The following is a 21,304-nucleotide window of genomic DNA, read 5'->3' on the forward strand; positions in this document are numbered from 1 at the left end:
TGACAGCGTGTGAAAAAAACGAGAGGGAGTATTTCCCACAGGGCTGTGTGTCAATATTTGTTGGTTTTATTTTTAGAGGAGGCAGAATGAGACAAACACACCACTAGGTGGTTTTAATGACAGCGAGTTGCATTGCTATTACCGTACAACACTTTGTCCCCCATGCTTCACTCTGCTGCTGCTGCTGCTGCGTCTAAACTGACTTTCATAGTCATCCAGCTGCATCTCAGTCTGACTGTGTGATCATGGGATCTGTGTACGAACTTGACACACACACACACACACATAGACACATACACACATAGCCTACACCGTGTTCCCTGTGGCGTGACTGAAGCTTTGTGATTGAAGAAAAAGGCTCTCCACAGAGGCACGAGTCACCCCAGAGGACACTGCTATCGTTCTCCACACTCCTGTAACGGCATGTAGTCAGCCAAGAAGCTAACAAGCCACATCATTACTCTTCTTGCCTTTACGTCCGACCCACCACTCTGTGTTTTTGCTATCATGCATCTGAGCTTCTAACAAGGACACGTGTGCTTGTATGTCACCTCCCACATGACAGGGCACTGAATCACCTAACCTCAAACAAGGAAATTGAGAACACTAACACGTATACATGTACACACACTCATACATTACTGGTGAACTGAGGTGTTATGTTGTTGTTTTTTTCTGTTAAAAAAAAATCACCATTAATATACCTCATTAATCATTTAAATATTTATTGTTTAATGGTTTTTGATTTTATGTTATTGTCCAGCACTCAAACACTTCTTGCTCTTTTCTCTGGAGTTTTTAATCTGTATAAAAAGTTTTCTGAAGAAAGGCTTTTTACTGTAATAACATGTGGGTTACTGGCTGCTTTCTACTCTTTGTGTACAGAAATAAAAACTTTGTATTTGGCAAACTCCCTGTCTGCCCGTGCTTCTTTTATGTGCTTGCAGTTTATCCCTCCGAGGATTGAATAATGAAACTTAACTCAGAACTGTGCCAAATACAGGCTGTTTACACGAGTTTTTTTCTTCTTGTGTTTATATTTGGATTTGTATGTGGCAGAATCAATATTTCCTGTTGAGAGTTGAGGCCTGGCTGTTTATCACGTTACTCTTTCTTACTTTTTCACCTTCTGCGTCCATTTTGGGTTTTTTTTTGTTGTTTTTTCACTCAGTTTTAGATCTATTCATCTCTCCACCCTTGCTCTTCCCCTGCGGCCTTTGGCTCTGCACAAGACAATTTCAGCCCACTGTTCTGTTCTGATTGAGTGCCACCATTTCCTGTCTTATCACTGGTGGCTTTGTTCCCTTGGCTTGTTTTGCTTGGGCCTGGTGCAGCACTTGATTGGCATTTGACCTTCTTCCTGCCCTTATCACACGCTGATCTCTTGCTCGCTACATTATCTTTGCCTGTGCTGGTGGGCACCAGATCACTATCTTTATCTGTTGCTCGATTATCTGGTGCACCCGGCCCGCACTCATGAACCACAACACTCTCTATATTTTCATTATCTAACCCCTCTTCACCCGCTCTCCCACTCTCTAGCTCTTTATTACTCTGCTCTGCCTTCACATCTGGACTTTTCGCCGTCTCTCCGTCATCCACTCCCTCTGTCTCAGGGGCAGGTTTCTCTGAGCTTTTCCTCTCTTCAGTCTTACTCTCTTCTGTCTTCTTATCTGCTTCAGCTTTTCCCTCTGTGGCTGTCTGTGTTCTGTGTGTCGTCTTCTTCTGTGCAGCTCCCTTGGTCTTGGTTCCATCGGGCCCCCACTTCTCCAGCGTTGTATCCCTATATGTTTTTTTCTGGCTGGAGTGCATGAGGCGGACACGCTCACCCAGCTTTTTCAGCTCCTGGCGGACGAAAGGTTTAAACTTTGGATCCAACTTCTCCACCAGCGCAAAGTCTCGCCGAGCCTTCTCTTCATTGCACAAAGCAGCATGTGCAAGTGCCCGCTGGTACACTGCTTTAAAGTTACCTATAGAGTACAAATGAAGACAGTAGAGGGCTATAAATGGGGAGACCCAAGACGCAACATGGGGTCAAGCAAGAATAACACTCGATAGCAACATAAGTAAAAGTTAAATTTAAAATGTAGGTAGAGGTAGGATGAAATATCTGCACTGAGCACCAGTGGTGAGACAGGACACAAAGTGCACAGGAAAGTTGGGAAACTGAAGCAAATGAAGGGAAAAGGAAAGCATAAGAACAACCATTTCACATCAGCCTCTACTATAAATAATTCAGTCATTGCAGAAACAAAAAGAAAACAGTGAATTCATTTTTGACTGTGATGTCCATGAGTGGGTGCCGGGGGAACGAAAGAGACTCAGCAATGTGGTTGTGAATGTTTGGTTTCTTTCCATGGTAAACACAGAGATCAAGGCTTTCTGCAGTGTGAAGGCAGACATTTGCTGAGGGCCAGGCATTTGTACCGGCAAGAGATCTTGATATTTTTTAAGCCAAAAAAATAAAGGTGAGTAAGGGAAAAAACTAAACCCAAGTATGTTTATATATATATATATATATATATATATATATATATATATATATATATATATATATATATATATATATATATATATACTTATATACTGATGTACATATTTCTATATCAAAATACGATTTTGTTTCACTCTCAACTTACAACTCCAGCTTCACATTTACATAAATTACCTTTGTGCTTCTTCAGCAGCTTGGTGGTGAGCTCCACCACTTTCTCGTACCGCTGCAGCTCCAACATGCACTGGCTGAGGTTCAGGGTCAGCGGAAGACAGACTTTCACCAGTGACTCCCAGTCGTCGCTCTGTTGATCCACCTGCCGAGTCCACAGAGAAGACGAGATGGGTGGGAGATGGTGGTGATGGATGGCAGAGGAAATATTGAAAAGATGAAACGAGTGTGTTTCTGTGAGGAGTATGTCAACAGAAAGGGGAGATGAAAAAATAAAGGGGCTGAGAGGGGGGCTGAGAGGAAATGTTGAAAAAGATTGTATCCTGACAAGCAGAGGAAGGGTTGGGGTAGAGGAATGTAACAACGGGGGGGGGGGGGGGGGGGGGGGGGGGGGGGATTGAAGATGGAAGAGGATTGTGTTGACAAGAAGTGGGAGTTTATTGTGTGTGAAAGGTGTGAAGGGGTTCGACAGGGAGGTGTGGCAGAAGAGAGGGAGTTTAAGAAAAGAGAAAAGAAGCCGAGGCGAGTGCTGTCACAGTGATATCTCTGTGGATAGCTCTTATTTTTAGCGCTCTTTCTCTGCTCTTCACTTTGCCAGCGTACCTACAATGCAACAGCTGCTCCTCAGTAAAATGGCAACAATGACAGATGATTACAGTTTGCGAGCAACAAATCCTTTTGTAAGTCTACTTTCTGGCGGGTCTGACCATTCATCACGCTGAATGCAGTCAACTGGTGGCTTTTAATATGGTGAGAATCAACCCTGCCGTCCATCTGGAGGGTTGTCATCACAACAAAAGCTTTTTTATATTACTCTTTTTCTTTTCTGAAAATGCCAGACTTTGTGCTGTCACTAAACTTCCACTTGAAAGCTGTTACATTTACCTTAGTTTGAAGGGTGTCCACGTACTCTATGGCCTCCTTAAACTTTGCAGAAGCCTCTTCAAAATGGTTTTCTTTAATGAGGAAGTTTCCTTCGTTCTGCAGCAACATGACCAGTCGTAACATCTGCTGCCAGTCCTTCTCCTCAGTTTTATGCAAAGCATCTGGATTAATCTCAGAGGAACTCGCTTCCTCTCTATTACCTGCTTCCTCAGCCGGTGTAACCTTTACTGGGTCTTCTTTATCTCCACCAAGTTCATCTTTGGATGGAAATCCTTCTTTACCCTTTTCTTCCCCTGCTTCATCTTTTCCCTCTCTGGTAACACTTTCATTATCTTTATCTTCTTCTTTTCCTTTGTCCTCTCTCTTTTCTTCCTCCTCCTCCTCCTCCTCATCGTCACATCCCTCTTCCACCTCCTCTTGTTTCTCATTGGTCTCCAGCATGTTCCAGTACTGCTCCTTCTCCTCCCAGTATTTGGCCTTCAGGCGATCAGACAGGTTCCTCAGCTCTCTCTGGACAAGGGAAGCCAGAGTGACGTCGAGGTTGACCACCATGTTGAAGTCTCTCCGGGCCTCCTTTTCATTCCACACGGCAGCGTGGGCCTTGGCTCTCTTGTAGTAGCCCTTCACGCAGTCTGAAGCAGAGAAAATCAACACAGAAATAAGAAAAAGGTATGAATAACAAGTCGCTGTTGTCTAAACTAGAGATATTCAATAATAAACCCACTCTGACTGCTGATACTGAGGTGGCAATTTGTCTGCATTTGTGACAGTGTGCAGTGCGTACTCTCACTATATGTGTGTTCCCCCCTGAGCGCTGCATCTTACTTTTCACAAGAGCCTCATATTGTAACAATGTATTGTAAAATGATCAATGTCATTTTGGGATATATGTGTCTTTGCTTTCTTAGCTGAGAGAATGGATACTACTGTTATGTCTCTTAAATATGAAGCTACAGTCGACTGCTGCTTAGCAAAATAACTAAATGTGTGCACCACCTTCAAAACACTGTAATAAACACATATTCTCTTGTTTAGTCCATTTGAGAGCTGAAGTGTACAAAAAGTGGTTTTTCCCCCGGTGTTTTGAAAAAAAATTTTTTCACTCAAAGTGTGACAAGCTGTTTCTCTCGTTTCTAGTCTCTCTGCCAAGTTAAGCCAACTGGCTGCTGGCTAATATCAAACAGACTGACAATATTCTCATCTAAACCCTGCATCAGAAAGTAAAAAATGAGAATTTCACCCCCCCAAAAATGACAAATTAATCATTTAAAACTCACAAATGGTCACAAACATATGCACACACTCATACACACACTCTGAAATGCCTCTGGTTCTGCAGAATCGGCCCATGTGTTTGGTTTAGATACCCACTAATAGTTCCATTTTTCTGTTCCTCTGCATTTAATTTCCCTCTACGCTAAATCTTCATTCAGCCAACATTTAAACAGATTTCTTTGTGGCCTCTGGCAAAAGCAGAGACACTGCTGCAGAGAGCCATCACTGGGCGCTTTTCTAACTGGGTTGAAGGGATGAAACAGTGGCAGAGAGCCTGACTTGAACTGATACAGACAACATAATAGCGATGACAAGGGAAACAACAACAGTGAAAAGAATAAGAGTCAAATAGAGAAGAAAAGGAGGCAAATGTGTGAAAAGAGGCAAAGAGAAGCTAAATTAACGGCTAGGAAAGAGCAATAACAAGATGTCGAAACGCTATAGACGGGAAGGTGGAGTGATGCTGATGTGAGATAAGCCTTATGAAGAGGGCTGCAGCTTTGCGACGGCAGCTGGAACTGGGCCAGTGGAGCTCAGAAAACTCCTGCCTTTTCACAATACCATGTCCCTCTCATGCTCACTCACAAGCTAGTTCACACCCTTCATCCTCCTGCCACACAAGCGTGAGCGCACACATCATGCAGACACACACACACTGACAACTGTACACACGCTCCTTCCTCCTGCCACACAAAGACAAATATAAAACTGTGGAAACAGACTGAGGGACAGAGAGTAAAATAGGGACTGCCTCAGTGGATCCTGTCTCTGGGTGAGGGGCATAATTCATAAGGCTCTGAAGTGGAGACTGTGCCAGTATGTGAGCTCCTCTAGGATTATATGAGTAGCCATGGGTATGACAGCACAATTCCCAGGGCTGCTCCAACCGTAAAACCTGCAGTAATGTCAGCCCAACCCTCCTACACACACTCTCTGAATACACAGCTACAACATGCAACAGCCGCTGCAATAAACCCAGCCCAGACACCAAACCCTGAAATATCTGCTCCATACAACATTTTGAAATAACAGTTTGTCACAGTGTTTATATCCAGGGAGAAACTGTGTACACACACCTTTATTTTATTCACTACTGAGCTGCATTTCTTGCACCTTATTCCTTCCAACAGTTCAATAAGGAAATGACTGCAACACTCACTCCTGTTACATACAACAAGAGCTTCGTAGCTTCATATTCAATAGACAGATGGACACATCTAATAGTATTAATCTACAGATACGACTTGGTTAGTTTGACCTTTATCTTATCTTGGCAAAAAAAAGCCTTAAACACTATGTGGCCGTGTCCAACCTCCTGTAGCTTTAGAGGTGTTGGTTATCAAATTCTTACATTTGGAAAGAGCTATCTTACTATCATGCAATCTATTTCCACTTGCAGTCTTTACGCTCAAGGTAAGTATCTCGGCTTTGCTTAATATTTAATGGACAGACTGCTGTGCTATGATCTACCTCTTGGCAAAGACATAAATAAGCATATTTCACAAAATGTCAAAATTTTCTCTTATCTAAATTACAGATGAAGATCTGTACTGTAGCTACATATAAACACAGCATTACAGCGAAGCTGCCCTTTATGATGATATGAAGGCACATTCTAGAGGATATTGCACTAATATTTGCTCCGCGTCTGTTTTTAGTCTTAAAGCTGAGTTTCATAAAGCATTTCTTATTGGGAAGCCAACCCTGTTCTTCAGATCATATGAGTGCAAGTGCCAGGGGTGGACTGGGACAAAAATTTGGCCCTGGACTTTTTGGTCCAGACCGGCCCACTATCTGCGATATTTTGCTCTTAATAACACCACTAACTAAACGATATACACAACAAAGTAGAGGAATAGTGTGGAATAAGTTAAGTTTGGACAATATAACATGCACATAATGAGTCTGCATGCAATCAGAACTTTGGCTAGTTGGCTAAAGTATGGAAAACAATAGTACAATTATCTGAAAAATGGACAAAGACTAATTTTTATCTTAGAACGACAGTACAGCTCAACATAATGTATAGACAATGAAGCATGACAAGAAATAGGCTACTTGTAATTTGTGTACTGCATCATGAGTAATATGTATGCAGAATGATGTTTTACTGTAACAGTAGTTAATCTGTGTTTTATTAATTTTAACTGTATAATGTTAAACTGTTGAAAGGACAATAAACCATAAACACTGACTGAAAAAATATGGAAAGCATAGCCTACATATTTGTTAAGTTGTTAGCTCAATGTCCTTCATGACCAAATGTGAGTGAGGGCACTTTAACACGGTTATCACTAACTCCTTCACATGGTGCAGAGTCTTCTCAACACTTATTTTTTCAGCCTCCCCCTGCACCATAAGGGCAGTGGTATTGGGAGCCTCACTGTCCTGAGACTCACGTGAAGGGCCGGATCGGTGCTTCTCGCCCTGGCCAGGCCAGGCGGCCCCTGCAGCAAACATCTGCGTAATTGTTGTACTTTTAGCAGTCTGTGCTGCTAGAGCGCCGCCTTTGCGGGGTTTTTTTTTAACTTTTCTTTTCCGTTTTCGTGCGCTGGTGTTGTTTTTTTCTCTCTCTCGCTCTCTCTCTCTCTCATCATGACTCCTCATCAATAAAAGGGATTGGACGAGGGGGGGTCTAGAACATGCGTGGGTGGGACTCCTGGGCCTCTGTAGCCTCTCATAGGGCCATTGGGCCAGGTAGACAAGCCACTAGGCCAATCGTCACGGCCGGGAGAGTTACAATAGCAGGCAAGGCGAGGCATGGCGAAAAAAAAAAGTTAAATAAATAAAAAACGGCCGCCTATCGGCCCATTAGTGACCGGCCCACCGGGAAAACTCCCGGTACTCTCTATGGCCAATCCACCCCTGGCAAGTGCAAACCTATAGGTATTATACATAACCATAACCTCTCTCTTTTTTTAGCAGACTTTAATTTTGATATGATTGATATTGTTTCAAAGACCTGCAAATATTTTAAATAGCAATGACGTACCATGTATATAAAGTTGTATAAGCACAGCAAACAAATACTATTTATGGCAAAATTGTGATTTTTCTCTTTCAGAATTTAGGCACAGCAACAGCTACAAAGATACAACATGTGAATACAGAGTATATTTGGTGGTTCAAATACCAAGTGGAAAATACAAGTGAATGGCATCCTGCACTGTTGAACTGAATCTGTTAACCTTGGTAGCTCCTGTGAAGCTGCTCAACTCAGGCATTTCAGAGACAGAGTGCTGCAAAGGAGGCTGAGTGACATTCAGAGAGAAACGTGCACTTTGTCAACTCTGCCTCGAAAATGTAAATTAAATGTAGCTCAGTGTCTAAAATGATGATTAATTAGTAAACAGAAGACGTCCTTATAATTCCATCCCAGCATGTCTTTTACCTTTGTGTTTGTCCAGCAGTTCGGTGGTGTGCTCTATGACCTCATAATACTCCTCCAGCTCCATCATACACTGGCAGTAGTTCAACTCCAGAGGGATAATCATTCGACCCAAGTTAATGTAGTCTATATCACCAGGCATTTCCTAAACAGACACATGCACAGATGGAGGAAGAAGGAGAACATGATCAGGGTTGTTGTGCTGCATGGCATTTCCTACACATATTTTAATCATTTATATGGAACCAACAGATTTAAATATTTTCACAAGGAAACAGCTGTTTGCACGAAGACCAACTGTCTGTAAGTTTTCAATACGGTATACTGTATATCTAAAGCTACCAAATCACTCTCATTTACAAAAGAATCCAGCATGCTTTCTTCATGAAAACATCTCACACACATCTTGTTCTCCCACAAGTATTGCTCCACCCCCCCCTCTCTCATCCTAGACAGTCCTTCACAGCTGTCTCTCTCCCCTCTTTCTTTTGCCATCCCTCCCACTCTATTGCCTGTAATCAAGGACATAGTGAAGCAGAGCAAAACAGGAGAACAGGGATCTCCCGCTGGAGAAGAGTTGCAGCTCCATGTCCCAAAAACCTATAATCCTGAGAAAATGTCAGAATCCACAAGCCTTCACATCAGTAATTTCCTCTTTCAATGCAATCGTTTTCGCCCCATCCTTCACTCACTCTCGACTGGACTGCTTTCAGCAGCAGGACGGCCTCTTTGTATTTGCTCGCGGCCTCTCTGAAATCTCTCCGCTTGACCAACTCATTGCCCTGCATGTGGAGAATTGGCACCGTCTTCATCTTCTCATCCTTTTCCATCATCCAGGACTCTCTGTGGTAGGTCATGGGGTCTCCAACCTGGAAGCAGCAGGGGCAGGGGGAGAGCATAACAGAAGAAGAAACATTTAAATGGAGGAAAAACTCCACTGAGCGAAACAGAGGTGAACACTAATGCAGTGGTGGGAATAGTATAGTTGTTGAAATACTGTACCTAAATACACCGTTGAAGTACTTTAAGTTTATCATTTCCGATGTACTGCACTTTGTATTTCAGTTCCACTACATTTATTTCATAGCTAAAGTTACTCTTTGTTTGATATAGATGATACATTAACGGCCCTGTACACTCATACAAAATATTATCTGGTGTACACAGAGTTTTAAAAAATCTAGGTGCTGCAGGGTTTAACACTCTTAAAGTTTATATATTATAATGAGTACTTCTACTTAATTATATTTTGCTGGTATAACTCCTGTGTTAGCTAACCAACTTAAATAAATTAATAATAATACAACTGAATACTTCAGCCACACTTGAGTAGTTGTCATCCTAAGCACAGAAGAATATTGTGAAACTATCTGAAACAGGGAGGATTGTTAATTTACTGCTGCTGCTGCTGAACCCCCTGCTGTGTTTCAGGCTTGTTCTGGATAGCATATTATTTCAAACCTGAATGTTTCAGGAAGAGGAAGAGACTTGAGTTTTGTCATTTCTGTCAGTGGATTGTAGAAAAATCATGTGAGGATGTGAAGGTTGGATAAATAGGTAAAAGAAAAAAAAATCTGTCAGGCTATGTTTACAGATGCTAAGATCTGATGACTGACAAAAAGAGATAAGACAGCTGATTCTTTCACACAGTCTTTTCCTTGTGTTATCCATTTTGACATACAGTATTTGGCTCTTACCTGCACCAGCTCCATGATAAATATAAGTGGTTGAGGAGTTCTCATTATCTCATCCAGCTCTGGGAAGCCAGTGGAGTGATAGTAGAACATGTTTCCCATGCCACATGTGTGTGTCTGGCCCTCAAGGGGGTCTTTCCCTTGAGCGATCAGCCTCATTCCCTTGGACACAATGGCATACAACCCTGTGTGCTGCAAAATGAACACATGCACAAGAACATAAACAAAAGGTCTGCAATAAGGCACAGAAGCACTTAGTCACGACAACCCCCTGGTGCTGCCAGCCTGTGCCAATCAGTCCTCCAAAAAATAGCAAGAAGTATCCTCAATTTTACTTGCAGATTACATTTTCCCCAGAAGAAAAAACACAAAAATTTGCACAAAAAGATTTCTCTGTTTGTGTTTATGATACTGAGCACGGAGGAGGCTACAGACGGTCGAATCATGGGCATCGTAATGAGGAGCAAGAGCTTCCCTCGCTCATGAACACTCATTAAGACCTTTGTCAGGGTGCTATTATCCAAGTGTGTGTATGAATGAAAGTCCGTAGTTCCACTCACAACAGCATCACACCAGAACTCAGCCACCTCTCCGACCCTCATGGATGTCAGCAGAGTCTCCCAGACTTCCATCTTGAACATCTTTCCGACAAAGATCTCAGCGGGCCTGCCGGCCAGTCGACTGTCATCGATGACCGTCCGCTCAAAGTTGTCCAACAGCGTCTGGAAGTGGAACACCAGCTTGGACCGGAGGAGGAGGGAGGGAGGGAGAGATGGAGGGAGTCAAGGGACAGGAAGATTTAGAGAGTGCAGATTAATGATTAATGATTTTGTTAAAAGTACATCAAAAATCTAATATAAAATACTTTCCAGGAAGTTCATGATTTATCTTCACATCTGTTCTTCCCTTTTATTGCCAATGTTTAGTTTCTCCACTGACAGTGAACTTGAAAAACCTTTTAACCACTGACTCAGAGATGATTTTAGTTAGTGGGTTTCTCAAAAATACAGCAATAGTATGTTTGACATATCATCCTCATTTCACTTCTAAAGTTATATACAGTGGAAATTTGTTGTAATATCAGTTATTTATGTATATTTCTGTGAATATGAGCACAATATATATATATATATATATATATATATTTTTTTTTTTTTTTTTGCGTTTTTTAAGATTCAGATGTGCATTATTTTCCTTTTCATTTTTATCTGAATGTTATTCCTATCTTTGTTTAATTATTATGCACAACATGGACTTCTGCACTGTAATCTGTCATGATGCATTTAAAGCCTAACACAGACATGCTGGTTGTCATCATGTGTTCTGTCTGTGAGCATGAAAAAAACGTACAAAGCCTCAACATCACCATGACAGTGGAATCGTATTGGCTCTGTGTAATCTTCTATTTATAGCTTAACATATTGTGTATAATGGTCATGATAACTGTGTGAGTCACCGGGAATCACCTCATCAGGGAGTTAACACGCACACATTGTGATATAGACACACAGGTAAATGGAAATTCATGCTGGCATCATCATGGAAAATGTTTGTCACTGTGTCCAGGCTCGGTGCCATATGGCTGGATGTGACTCGGAGGGAAAAAAGTTGGCTACTAGCAGATCAGTGGATGAACAGAAACACTGCCAGACACTGTGCCAAAAAACATGTTGCAATTTGGTTGACCAAATGTTTGCTCTGTGTGAAAGAGCCAGATACAGAATAAATTTCCTCACTTCATGAATAATTCAACAGAATCTAATTGAAGTGGGCAATGCAACACACAGCTAAAAAGTAGACATTTTGCTTAGGAACATTAATTACATCACAATAGTGATTATGCACAGAATTATCTATTCTCTTCCAACAAATTGGATTTAAATCTAGTTTTATTTAGGTCATCAGGTTTATAATGACTTTAACTACCTTGGTCCCAGTTTGGAAGTGTGGCATCGGCCCTCTGCCTCCAGCAAGAATCTTCTTCCTCACACCAGGATGGTTGATAAGGTACGTCGCCTCCATTGTCACTCTGCTTTGACCAGTACCAGACAGAAAAGTATATGTGTGTCGGAGATTTCTCTTTTTTTCCCCCTCTCCAAGTCTGTGTTCTTCTGGCTTTCTACTTAGCCTGTGGTGAATGTCTTGGCCGGTTAGCTGCTCTCTGACAGATGGCAGGATTAGGGAGGGTTTGGAGATGGCCACTTTAATCTGAGGAGCTAATCCGTCGCCTACCCCTGCCATTGGTGCGGCAATCCCTGCAGGAAGGAGCGGGACAGGCTGGGATGACCACGAGAAAGGTCCAGATCTCTCTCGAACAAGTAAAGATCATTCTGCAGGGAGAGTAATCTGCTGACGTAACAATGGTTTAGTGATGCAGATGTCTGGTTGTGGTGAGCAGCAGAGCAGCAGAGTGGACAGGAAGTAGCCTTTACATGGTCATTTACAGAGCAACTTCACACCTTTCTGTCTGTGCTTTGCTGCTCTCTTGGTGGAAAGTCTAAAAGCTTGCGCTTCATTTCACCTGTGACGTCCTGTAGTAGGTTACACACAGCACAGCAGGAAGATGAACAATTTAAGCACAACAGGTCTGCAAATATTTTCAGGTGTTGTTAAGTTACTCTTTGAAGTGAACAACACAAAAAAAGGTGTGAGGGTAGTACGTAGCCAGATTCCCTGTTTTATCAATAGATAAAATAATAGTTAATGTTGTATTCCTGTACAAGTATAATGGTCCCCATGTTAACCTATTCTTTTTGGCAGAAAGTGTTAATGCTTTTAAAGTTGGGAAACAGGAAACGTTGCAGTGATGTAGTGAAAACTTAAAGGAAGGTTCATCAAACTGCCCACATGTGTGAATAAGCGCCCAAATAACAAAGACAGTTGAGAGTTTTATGGCTCATGTGTATCACAGAAGTTTATTCTTGATTAAAGAAACAAAATACAAATGTTTATCTGAACTAAAACCAAAACAGACATGTAACGCACCCTGCTATCTCTTACAGCCACACACTTTTCATACGTTTTAAGGAACAGCAAAATCTGTCAGGCTAATAAAACTTACTGACTTTTAACAGAGAAACCAGTTTTATGTATGTGTACTGTATGACAATGACAAACTGAAAGGAATGACACAGCAAGTTGGCTAATAAAAACTCCCTCCTCCCTGGATGAAGACTCCTCTCCTCCTCTTCGTGGTGTGTGTGTGTATGCGTGTGGCCGAAGATGACGTGAGGCTGCCCCCTGGTGGTCACTTCTCTATCAGTGAGTCCAGCTGCTCCTGCAGTGAGGCCAGCTGTTGGAGCAGAAAATAGAAGGCGTGATTGATGCTTGACAGCCCCGGGGTGTAATTGGAAGGTAAGTGGATGATGATTAACATGTCTTTTCACATTAATTTGCTGCCTTCATTTGTCAATACAAACAACGACCCGAGACAGTGGGTGGGCTTCTGTGCCGCGGCTCCAAAAAGGACGTCGCTGGTGGGTGCTGACAAATTTCATTTCATTTGATTGAATTTGAACTTTGCTATTAAGCGAGAAGAGTGTCGGGCTTTAAAAGGACACCAAGCACGATGCCATCTGCGAACATGGTTTTTGACATTCACACAAGGTAAATACATGCAAAAGGGCTGAGAGCGGAGGGGAAGCTCACAGCGAGCGCTGATCCTTGGCTTTTACGAAAAGGTTCTCACCTGCTCCATCTCCCGCTCCTCCTGCTGAATAATCTCGTCCAACAAGGCCTGGAAACGGTTCTGGCGAGAGGAGAGAGAGAGAGACAAACAAGATTTGTTCCGAGTGGACATGCTGAGCCTCATTAAACTGTGATGGCTTTAAATATGTGCCTGCCTGCGCCGCTCATGTCACTCTCCTCTCTTGACGGAAAGGCCACTTGGAATGCCAGTCAGAGACAGCTGACCTTTTCCCTGCGACTGTGATAATAACCACTGGAGATGGGGCTTTGACGGTCCCAAAACACCGGGCAATGAGAGCTCCGAATGGCAATGTAAAAAGGGCTATGTCTGCTCATGTTTCACTCATTGTAAAGCCTCCGCTAAAGAGCGCTTGGCAGAACAATGAATTTTCATGCTTTTAAGACGACAAAAGAAGCTAAATAATGGCCTCTAACACTGTGTATAATCAGCTGTTTTTTTTCTGTATTCACATCACTGTTGAGAGAACTTATGCTGCATGATGACTTCTGCCTCCGAGCTCATCTGCATGTTCTTGTTAATGTTTCTGTACATGTAGACCTAGTTTCTGAATGAGTCGGGGGGGGAGTGCGTGTGTTCACAACTTACTTTGAGGGCCTGGTTTTCCACTTTCATGATCAGCTCCTCCTGCTGTTTCTTGCGGGCACGGGTATCTTGAAGCTTGGCCTTGACGCTGTTGATCTGCACCTGATACTCCATAACTACAGGGAACAGCATATGGTGCACATGACTAAGACTTTGACTGTCATAAAAAAATTAAAAACACTCAAAAAATAAGCCAGTTATGCTTCTGTATTCATGTGTAGTGAAGACTAAAAGAGACAGGAGGGAGAACATGTGGGATAATTTGAGGGTGACATTGCTTTCATAAAGCCAGGAGGACAAGTTATGCACCTTAGCTTGCTGAACCACAAGGATGCCACCATTTCAGTTTGACAAACTGCGGTTAATGGGAACAACAAATCCATTTAAAGGGACGTGAGCCAGCAGGCTGAGGCACTAAAAGACACAACTAAATCAGTCGGCTCTGGGGATCACAGAGGGCTCTCATTACATCCAGCCAAAGTGATAGCGTCTCGGAACAACCTGTGGCTCAATCACCATCTTCCATACTAATTGTAACCATCCTTTTGCTTCCCGCCCAACTGGCTCTCAATCATGTGACACAGCCCATCTAATATGCAAAAATCAAGCTGGTACGAGTCCCCGCAGACCTATTTATTACAACTCTGCGCCGCTGCCAGACACACACACGCGCAGCCAGACTCAGACACACAAGAATATGCTCTGGTGCACTGATGCAGAGGAAGCTGACCAATAAGGCTGCTGACTGACAGCTCCATGTATGTAGATAAGGAGGCATTGAGCCGTCAAGCTGGACAGCTGTCTGAGCCGCATGCTGAGCCACAACACCTGTCAGATTGGCTCGCTGAGGAGGGCTGTCAGTGTGTGCATCTCTGTGGGCAGGGGCACAGCGTGTGTATTTAAGTCAAAGTAGGGATACTCCTTTTTGAGTGTGTGTGATGTGTGACCTAGAAAACTCATCTCTGATTAAAATGTCCAGACACCTGGCTGAGGTTATTTTCGACCTCTCTGCTTTGACAAGTGTGAGTGGGATTTGATTTCTCCAAGACTGTTCTGAAATCATCATGCCAGGTTCTTGGCGATGACCACCACCACTGAAATATTTAAGACTGTTGGTATGCTGAATAAGTCGGCTAGAAGAAATCTGTGCTCACTCGGAGGTGTAAATGCAAGTTGCAAGCACAGCATGAATGATTGCATAATTCTAATGCTGCACTTACTTCACCCAGGTACACACACACACACACACATACACACACCCACACTTCCCAGCATGGTTTAAAATAAGTGCACATACTCACTTTTAGAGCATATAACATCTACCTGCCACCACAAGGACATACTGTACTTCTAATAGTTATTTGTCAAAGAGTTTCTAAATTTCTATTACAGAATTGACAATCGTTACAGACATGAAAAACTGGACTGAAAAATTTGCTATGGGGAGTAAAATACATTTTAAAACAACAAATACTAAAGTATGGCAGTATTAAACCACTGAACCGTTAAACCAAGCACTGATGACTCAGCTCAGTATGCTTCTATGAAATTGCTTGTTTTGTCCAATCAACAGGGCCAAATAGACAAAAACGAGAAAGACTTTTGGTTGGAAGTTTTCCATTATAAACGACACTAATCACGTAATCAGTATTTAAATTCAGTTATATGAAGATACATCATCTTCATATTTCCTGTCACCTATAAACAAAAAATGTTTGTATATATTTTCACATCTGTATATCCTCTCACCTATCTGGTTGTTTCTGTCGCTTTCATGCTGCGCAGAATCGGACTCGTTGAGTTTGTCGTGGAGCTGTCGGACCAGATCATCCTCCGTGTCCATGATATTCAGGTCCTCGTCCTCGTGCCGGTCCCCTTCGTCCTCCTCATCCTCACTGGAGCTGCTAATGTCGTTGAAGATCTCCCTCAGCTCATCACGCTGGACTGTCGGTGTGATATTGTTATTAACGTGGACATAAAGATGGAGAGAGAGACAGTGAGAATTTAGAGACAGGGACAAGAGTAAAGCAGAACAACAGAGGATTAAACCAGGCTAAGATTAAAGGGGAAGTTAGAGGCAAAAATACTTTCATGGCCAAAATGTATCTAATGCTTGGATGTCCTTCATTTCCATTTCCTACTACTATACAGGGGCAAAAGCTATCAAGAGTGACACAGGAGCGCAAGTTCAAAATGAAGACAGACAGCTCTGTTGGTGAGGGGAAGAAAATCACAACAGGAATTGAACACATAAGAACTGTCTGTGCCACTTCAAAGTAGCTGCATCACGGTTTAACACCACAACAATAACGGCCCTTTCAAAATGTCACTATACAGCTGCACCAAAAATGATGTTGCTTTGCAGATATTATAAATCAGCCAATATTAGCTTACAGTAGACATCATTTTTTAATCAATAAATTGCAAAAACATAAAATATTATGGTGTTTTCCCCACTTAATCAACATCTTTTCCACATTCCTAATACATCTTATAAAAATCAATTTGTATAAAAGGTGATCATAGAATGGACAGAATCTTTTCAATACAATTTTAATCTGGGTTTATGTCTTGAGTTTCTACGGACCATGTGTAATGCATATATGTTTTACTGCTTCAACTGAGTGAGGCACCAACATACTTGTAGCACTCACTATGATTTACTAATGAAAACGTGTTCGACTCACCAGAGGACCCATGACCCATCTTGTGTCCTGAGGTGCCCGGTGAGGAGTCCAGGTTGGCCAGAGAGCCGTGCTGATCTGTTTCCTTGGATTCATCTTCTGCTATTATTTCCCACCCTGAGCAACATGGGTTAAGGTCAAGAGGCACACACACACACACACATTTCTCTCAGCCTTCAGCTTCCTGAAGAAACTCACTTTCCACAAAGTCCTCTGTAAAATACACTTGAAGGGTAAAAACCCACATGACACTCCACAGGAACTGCCCGAACTCTGACATTCATCAGTGTGTCATGTGTATGTCTGCTGCTGCATGCAAACCCGATACTATAATTAGAATCTAGCTTCGCTGTGACCAACTAAGCAATGATAATGAACAGTCCATCTCAATTAACACACAGCAAGCAGCCACTCAGAGCCGCCCTGCTGTGCTCTTATTCTGTCAGGCAAGTTTAGAGTTTCATTAGATTCCTAATTGCCTCCTTGCAAAGTGCATCTCTCTCACAAAAGCACTCGACAGAGTCAAGTCAGGTAAGGGAGGCGGGAGTCGGGACGCCCGCTCGGCCATTAGATCAACCTGTTGGGGGCAATGGATGGAAACAGGGTTATTTTTGTTCTTAAAAAAAAGTCAAAAAGAGCAGGAACTATTCTGTGCTGCTTAAAAGTTAAAAGTCACGGCTCGGGGTTAGGTACACAATGACTTCCAGCTGATTGTACATTACACCATAGCCACTCCTTTTTCTGAAACAGTGGTATTTTTCCTTGTGCTGCAAGACAGACATGCAGAATATCTGTGGAGGATACGGACACTGACAGCTTCGGCATCTGTGCTCAGCAATCTCTTCACCTCCTTTTCCACATCAGGAGACTCAATGTACTGTGGGAGGGAGAGAGAGATATTGGGTTACATGTGGTGTGAGTGGCATCTCTGTCGTGCTCTTCCTGTCTCTCTCTCTCTCTCTCTCTCTCTCATACACACACACAGACACAACACAATGCATGCACAGTCGCACACACAGACACACAAAAGGTGGCAGCTGGCTGGATGCCAGGACGCACATTAGCGATTAGAGACAGAAGGGGCCAAATCGATATGGCTCGGCTCTGCACCTTCAGGAAGATTTATTCAAAAGACAAAGTAGAAGTGTAGTGCTCAAGCACACTCGCTTTCACTTTGATCAAAGCAATAGTTAAATTGCTTTTTTTTCTCATGCCTTTGGGGCAAACTGAGATGGAAAGGCTTTATTTATATGTAAATCTTAGTTTTCACTTTCACCAGTTTCTGCTTAATGAAATGTAAATGTCTTGTTGGAAGAGAGCCGCGGAAAGAGATGGATCAACAAGCGAGATGCTAAAGAGAAGGATGGGAAATGAGGGTGGGGGGAGGCCGGGGAGGGGTGGGGGTGGGAGGGACTCGAAGGAAAAATGGAAATGCCAAAAACCTTTTTTTTCGCAGTCTTCCGAAACCTTCTCTTGCGTGTGTTCTTCAGAGGGCAGGTGACTGGAGACCAAAACAACAGGGTTAGTGAAGCTCAACCGGCTGTAGAGGGCAAATCGTCCTTTGCCCTCCACGTTTTCAGCACAAACAGCACAAAACGCTGTGGATGTTTGTGTGTAGATGTTTGTCTACTCACTGCCGTGGTTCCAAACAAATTTCTTATCCTTGTCTTTGTCCTTCTTCTTGTTCTTAGGGTCAGTGCCAGTTGGCTCCTCTAAAGGAGGGTAAAGGTCTCCATCTAGTGTACAGACCAGCATCTAAACCATGAATCAAAAAATAAATTAATGACTTATTTCACTTTGCATTCTGCCGATTAATGTTGATGTACTGCTGTATTTTAACAAGCAAGAAAGTCTTTTTTAAGAATGTATGTGTGTTAAAAACAATATAAATTATATAACACGTCTTAAAGTTAATGTCTTTGTGTGCACAAAAAGCAAAAAGCACCCTAAAACTTGGACACCAACAAATGTATCGAGTGAAGAGGACTTCCTTCATTGCACAGCCTGAAAACATTTTTTTATGCCACTGCAGTGGTTTACCTGGCAGACATCAGCGGTTTTGTAAAATGTCTTCTTGTCCACTGTTTTCATAGACTCAATCATACAGGGCAGATCCACCAGTTTGCAGGCCAGAGGGACACGGTCTACTCTCACTATGCCATGACGACCATCAGCTAAAATAGTATGAAAGATATGATTGATTATAATGACATAATAAAAAATGATAATGAGACTTGTTTTTCAGACATGCATCAGTCAGAAGGATTATTTGGTGGTAAATAGGACACTATACAACACTTAAATTTCACTGTCAAGTTGACAGTTGTACTTTTTGTATATATATATATATATATATATATATATATATATATTACAACACAACATAAACTAGAAATCACAAAAATACCAGTTCCACCCCTAATGACAAAATGCAAAGACAAAAAATGGACTCACCATAGAAATATCTACACATCTCACACTCAAAGAAGATTAAAGTTCTAACAAATACAATCATTACAAAAACAAGTACACCAGACAAGTATCATGACTACTTTTAAACGAGCTTACGGTGCAACTCAATGGTGAGTCTATCCTTCATGTTCATACTGCTCGACTGGGCAATCCTTCTTACTGTTGAGGCATACTCCTGTAAAAGAAAAAAAGATGAATCCACATCAGTTTCAGCAAAAGATCACACGTGATTCCAACAGAGTGTGTTTCAGCATAATACAAGTCTCACCGATGGCAGCCTGAGGACAAACTGGCTCTCCAGCTCATAAGGTGCATCCTCCTTATTCTTGGAGCCGACCTTCCCAACTAGAATCATGAACCATGAACAAAGTGGTTAAAATGCATATGTGAAACTGCAATAAGCACAATTCACAATAAACAGACTGTGACTTATACTGTGCAGTTATTCGGTTCAATCTCTGATGCTTCTTCTAAGAGTTAAAGAGGATAGTTCACAATACTGAGTATACAACTTCTAGCCACCAAAACGAAATCACTAATACCAAAGTGCACAGACTAAGTTACATGATACTGAGAGCTGCAACTAAATAATGCAGGTAATAGGGCTGTTATCTCTTCACATACAACCTTTTACAGTCTATGCATACAACTCATATATCTTGACTTTACTCATGTGTCTCCTTTCTGTACATTAACCCATCATAATATACAACTTACAGCTTCTAGCTGCATGTTAAACTCGATTATGTGTTGTTCATTATCATAATCACATTTCTACGTGTTAAGAGCAACAAATGAATGCACCAATGACCTTTTAGGTGTTAGATACGATATAATCTACCGTAGTTTGAATAACGGTGACATAGAAGCTAATTTAGCAGGGTTATGGCGAACTGACGTTACAAACACTCCTGGAAAAAAACGGCTCACAGATTTTGAGTTGTACTTAGATACTGTGGTCCACGTCTTAATTCAACCATACTTGTTATTTGTATATATCGATTATAATACAAATGCATTAGCATTAGCAGTATGTTTACAAGCGAGAATGCTAACTAGCGATAGTTAGCTTAGCAGCTTGGTTGAATCAAAAGCAGAGGATTTTAACGTACCTTTCAGTTTAGATGTCATCTTCGTTTTTGTTGTTTGGATCGTGCAACTGTATATATGTGTGCGTGTGTGTGTTTAATTGGTTAAAAAAATAACACAGGCTTGCTAGAGCCGTAAGAAGATCCTGATTTAAAATATACACATCTCAGCTATCCAGAAAAAAACACAGCCATCAAGACTACCACCAGTGGTGCGACGTTCACGTTCTTCTCGGAAAATCAAATGTCTCACTTTACAACAACACATGCGCACACACTCGGTAATGTCTTCTTAAATAATAATATACATGTTATAGAATTATACAATTGTATATAGGAACAGAGGTTTTCGCATGCTGGCTTCATAGAACAAATACACACATTGCATCATCTGATATGAATTTATACCATGCAAAATAAAATTGTATTGAACGTCACATTACGTTTTGTACATTCTCTCGCGAGATTTGAAAAAAAAAAAAAAAAAGGTGACACATATCACCGATGTGTGAAATTTTCTAATTGTATTCTGTCCTCGCATGTTGTACCATTGCCATATGATATACAATATTGAAAGAGGAATTCACAGAAACAAAACAATTCCCTCAAAAACGACTGAATAATCATTCAATTGTGTTCTCCTGTTTTTTAATCTCACTTCCTGCTCAGGATGTCGAAAATGGCGATTTCACAATAAGAGCATGTGTTACAACTAGTATCATCACCTGTTAAAAGACTCCGCAAAACACGACTGAATATGTTTTTTCTGTTCATACAATGAGTATATAGATTAAACACAATAGGTTATGACAACATTTCTCGGGTAGGTTCGGTTGAAATTAACGACATATTGTTGCGGTGC

At 41.8% G+C, this 21,304-nt stretch overlaps 2 protein-coding genes across 2 annotated transcripts; both read right to left on the reverse strand.

The window, feature by feature from the left end:
* Window positions 1-1,179: 1,179 nt before the first annotated feature.
* LOC310992982 (uncharacterized protein) lies at window positions 1,180-11,929 on the reverse strand (the record flags this gene model as incomplete). The annotated part of the gene is made up of 8 exons (XM_083981209.1): window positions 1,180-1,970; window positions 2,669-2,810; window positions 3,551-4,182; window positions 8,217-8,358; window positions 8,906-9,082; window positions 9,911-10,099; window positions 10,468-10,647; window positions 11,834-11,929. The coding sequence occupies 8 exons, from the start codon at window positions 11,927-11,929 to the stop codon at window positions 1,180-1,182; spliced, it is 2,349 nt and encodes a 782-aa protein (XP_083837335.1).
* Window positions 11,930-12,809: 880 nt separating this feature from the next.
* On the reverse strand, window positions 12,810-20,704 carry taf7 (TAF7 RNA polymerase II, TATA box binding protein (TBP)-associated factor). Its single transcript, XM_083980599.1, has 12 exons — window positions 20,467-20,704; window positions 19,623-19,699; window positions 19,451-19,529; window positions 18,923-19,056; window positions 18,517-18,637; window positions 18,325-18,383; window positions 17,687-17,759; window positions 16,886-16,999; window positions 15,948-16,142; window positions 14,202-14,314; window positions 13,596-13,655; window positions 12,810-13,199 (listed from the first exon to the last, which is right to left on the reverse strand). Exons 1-12 carry the CDS (start codon window positions 20,483-20,485, stop codon window positions 13,155-13,157), a joined length of 1,089 nt encoding a protein of 362 aa, XP_083836725.1. The 5' UTR covers window positions 20,486-20,704; the 3' UTR covers window positions 12,810-13,154.
* Window positions 20,705-21,304: the final 600 nt, after the last annotated feature.

Source organism: Trachurus trachurus (genome assembly GCF_905171665.1).
Source record: "Trachurus trachurus genome assembly, chromosome: 10".
NCBI lineage: Eukaryota > Metazoa > Chordata > Actinopteri > Carangiformes > Carangidae > Trachurus > Trachurus trachurus.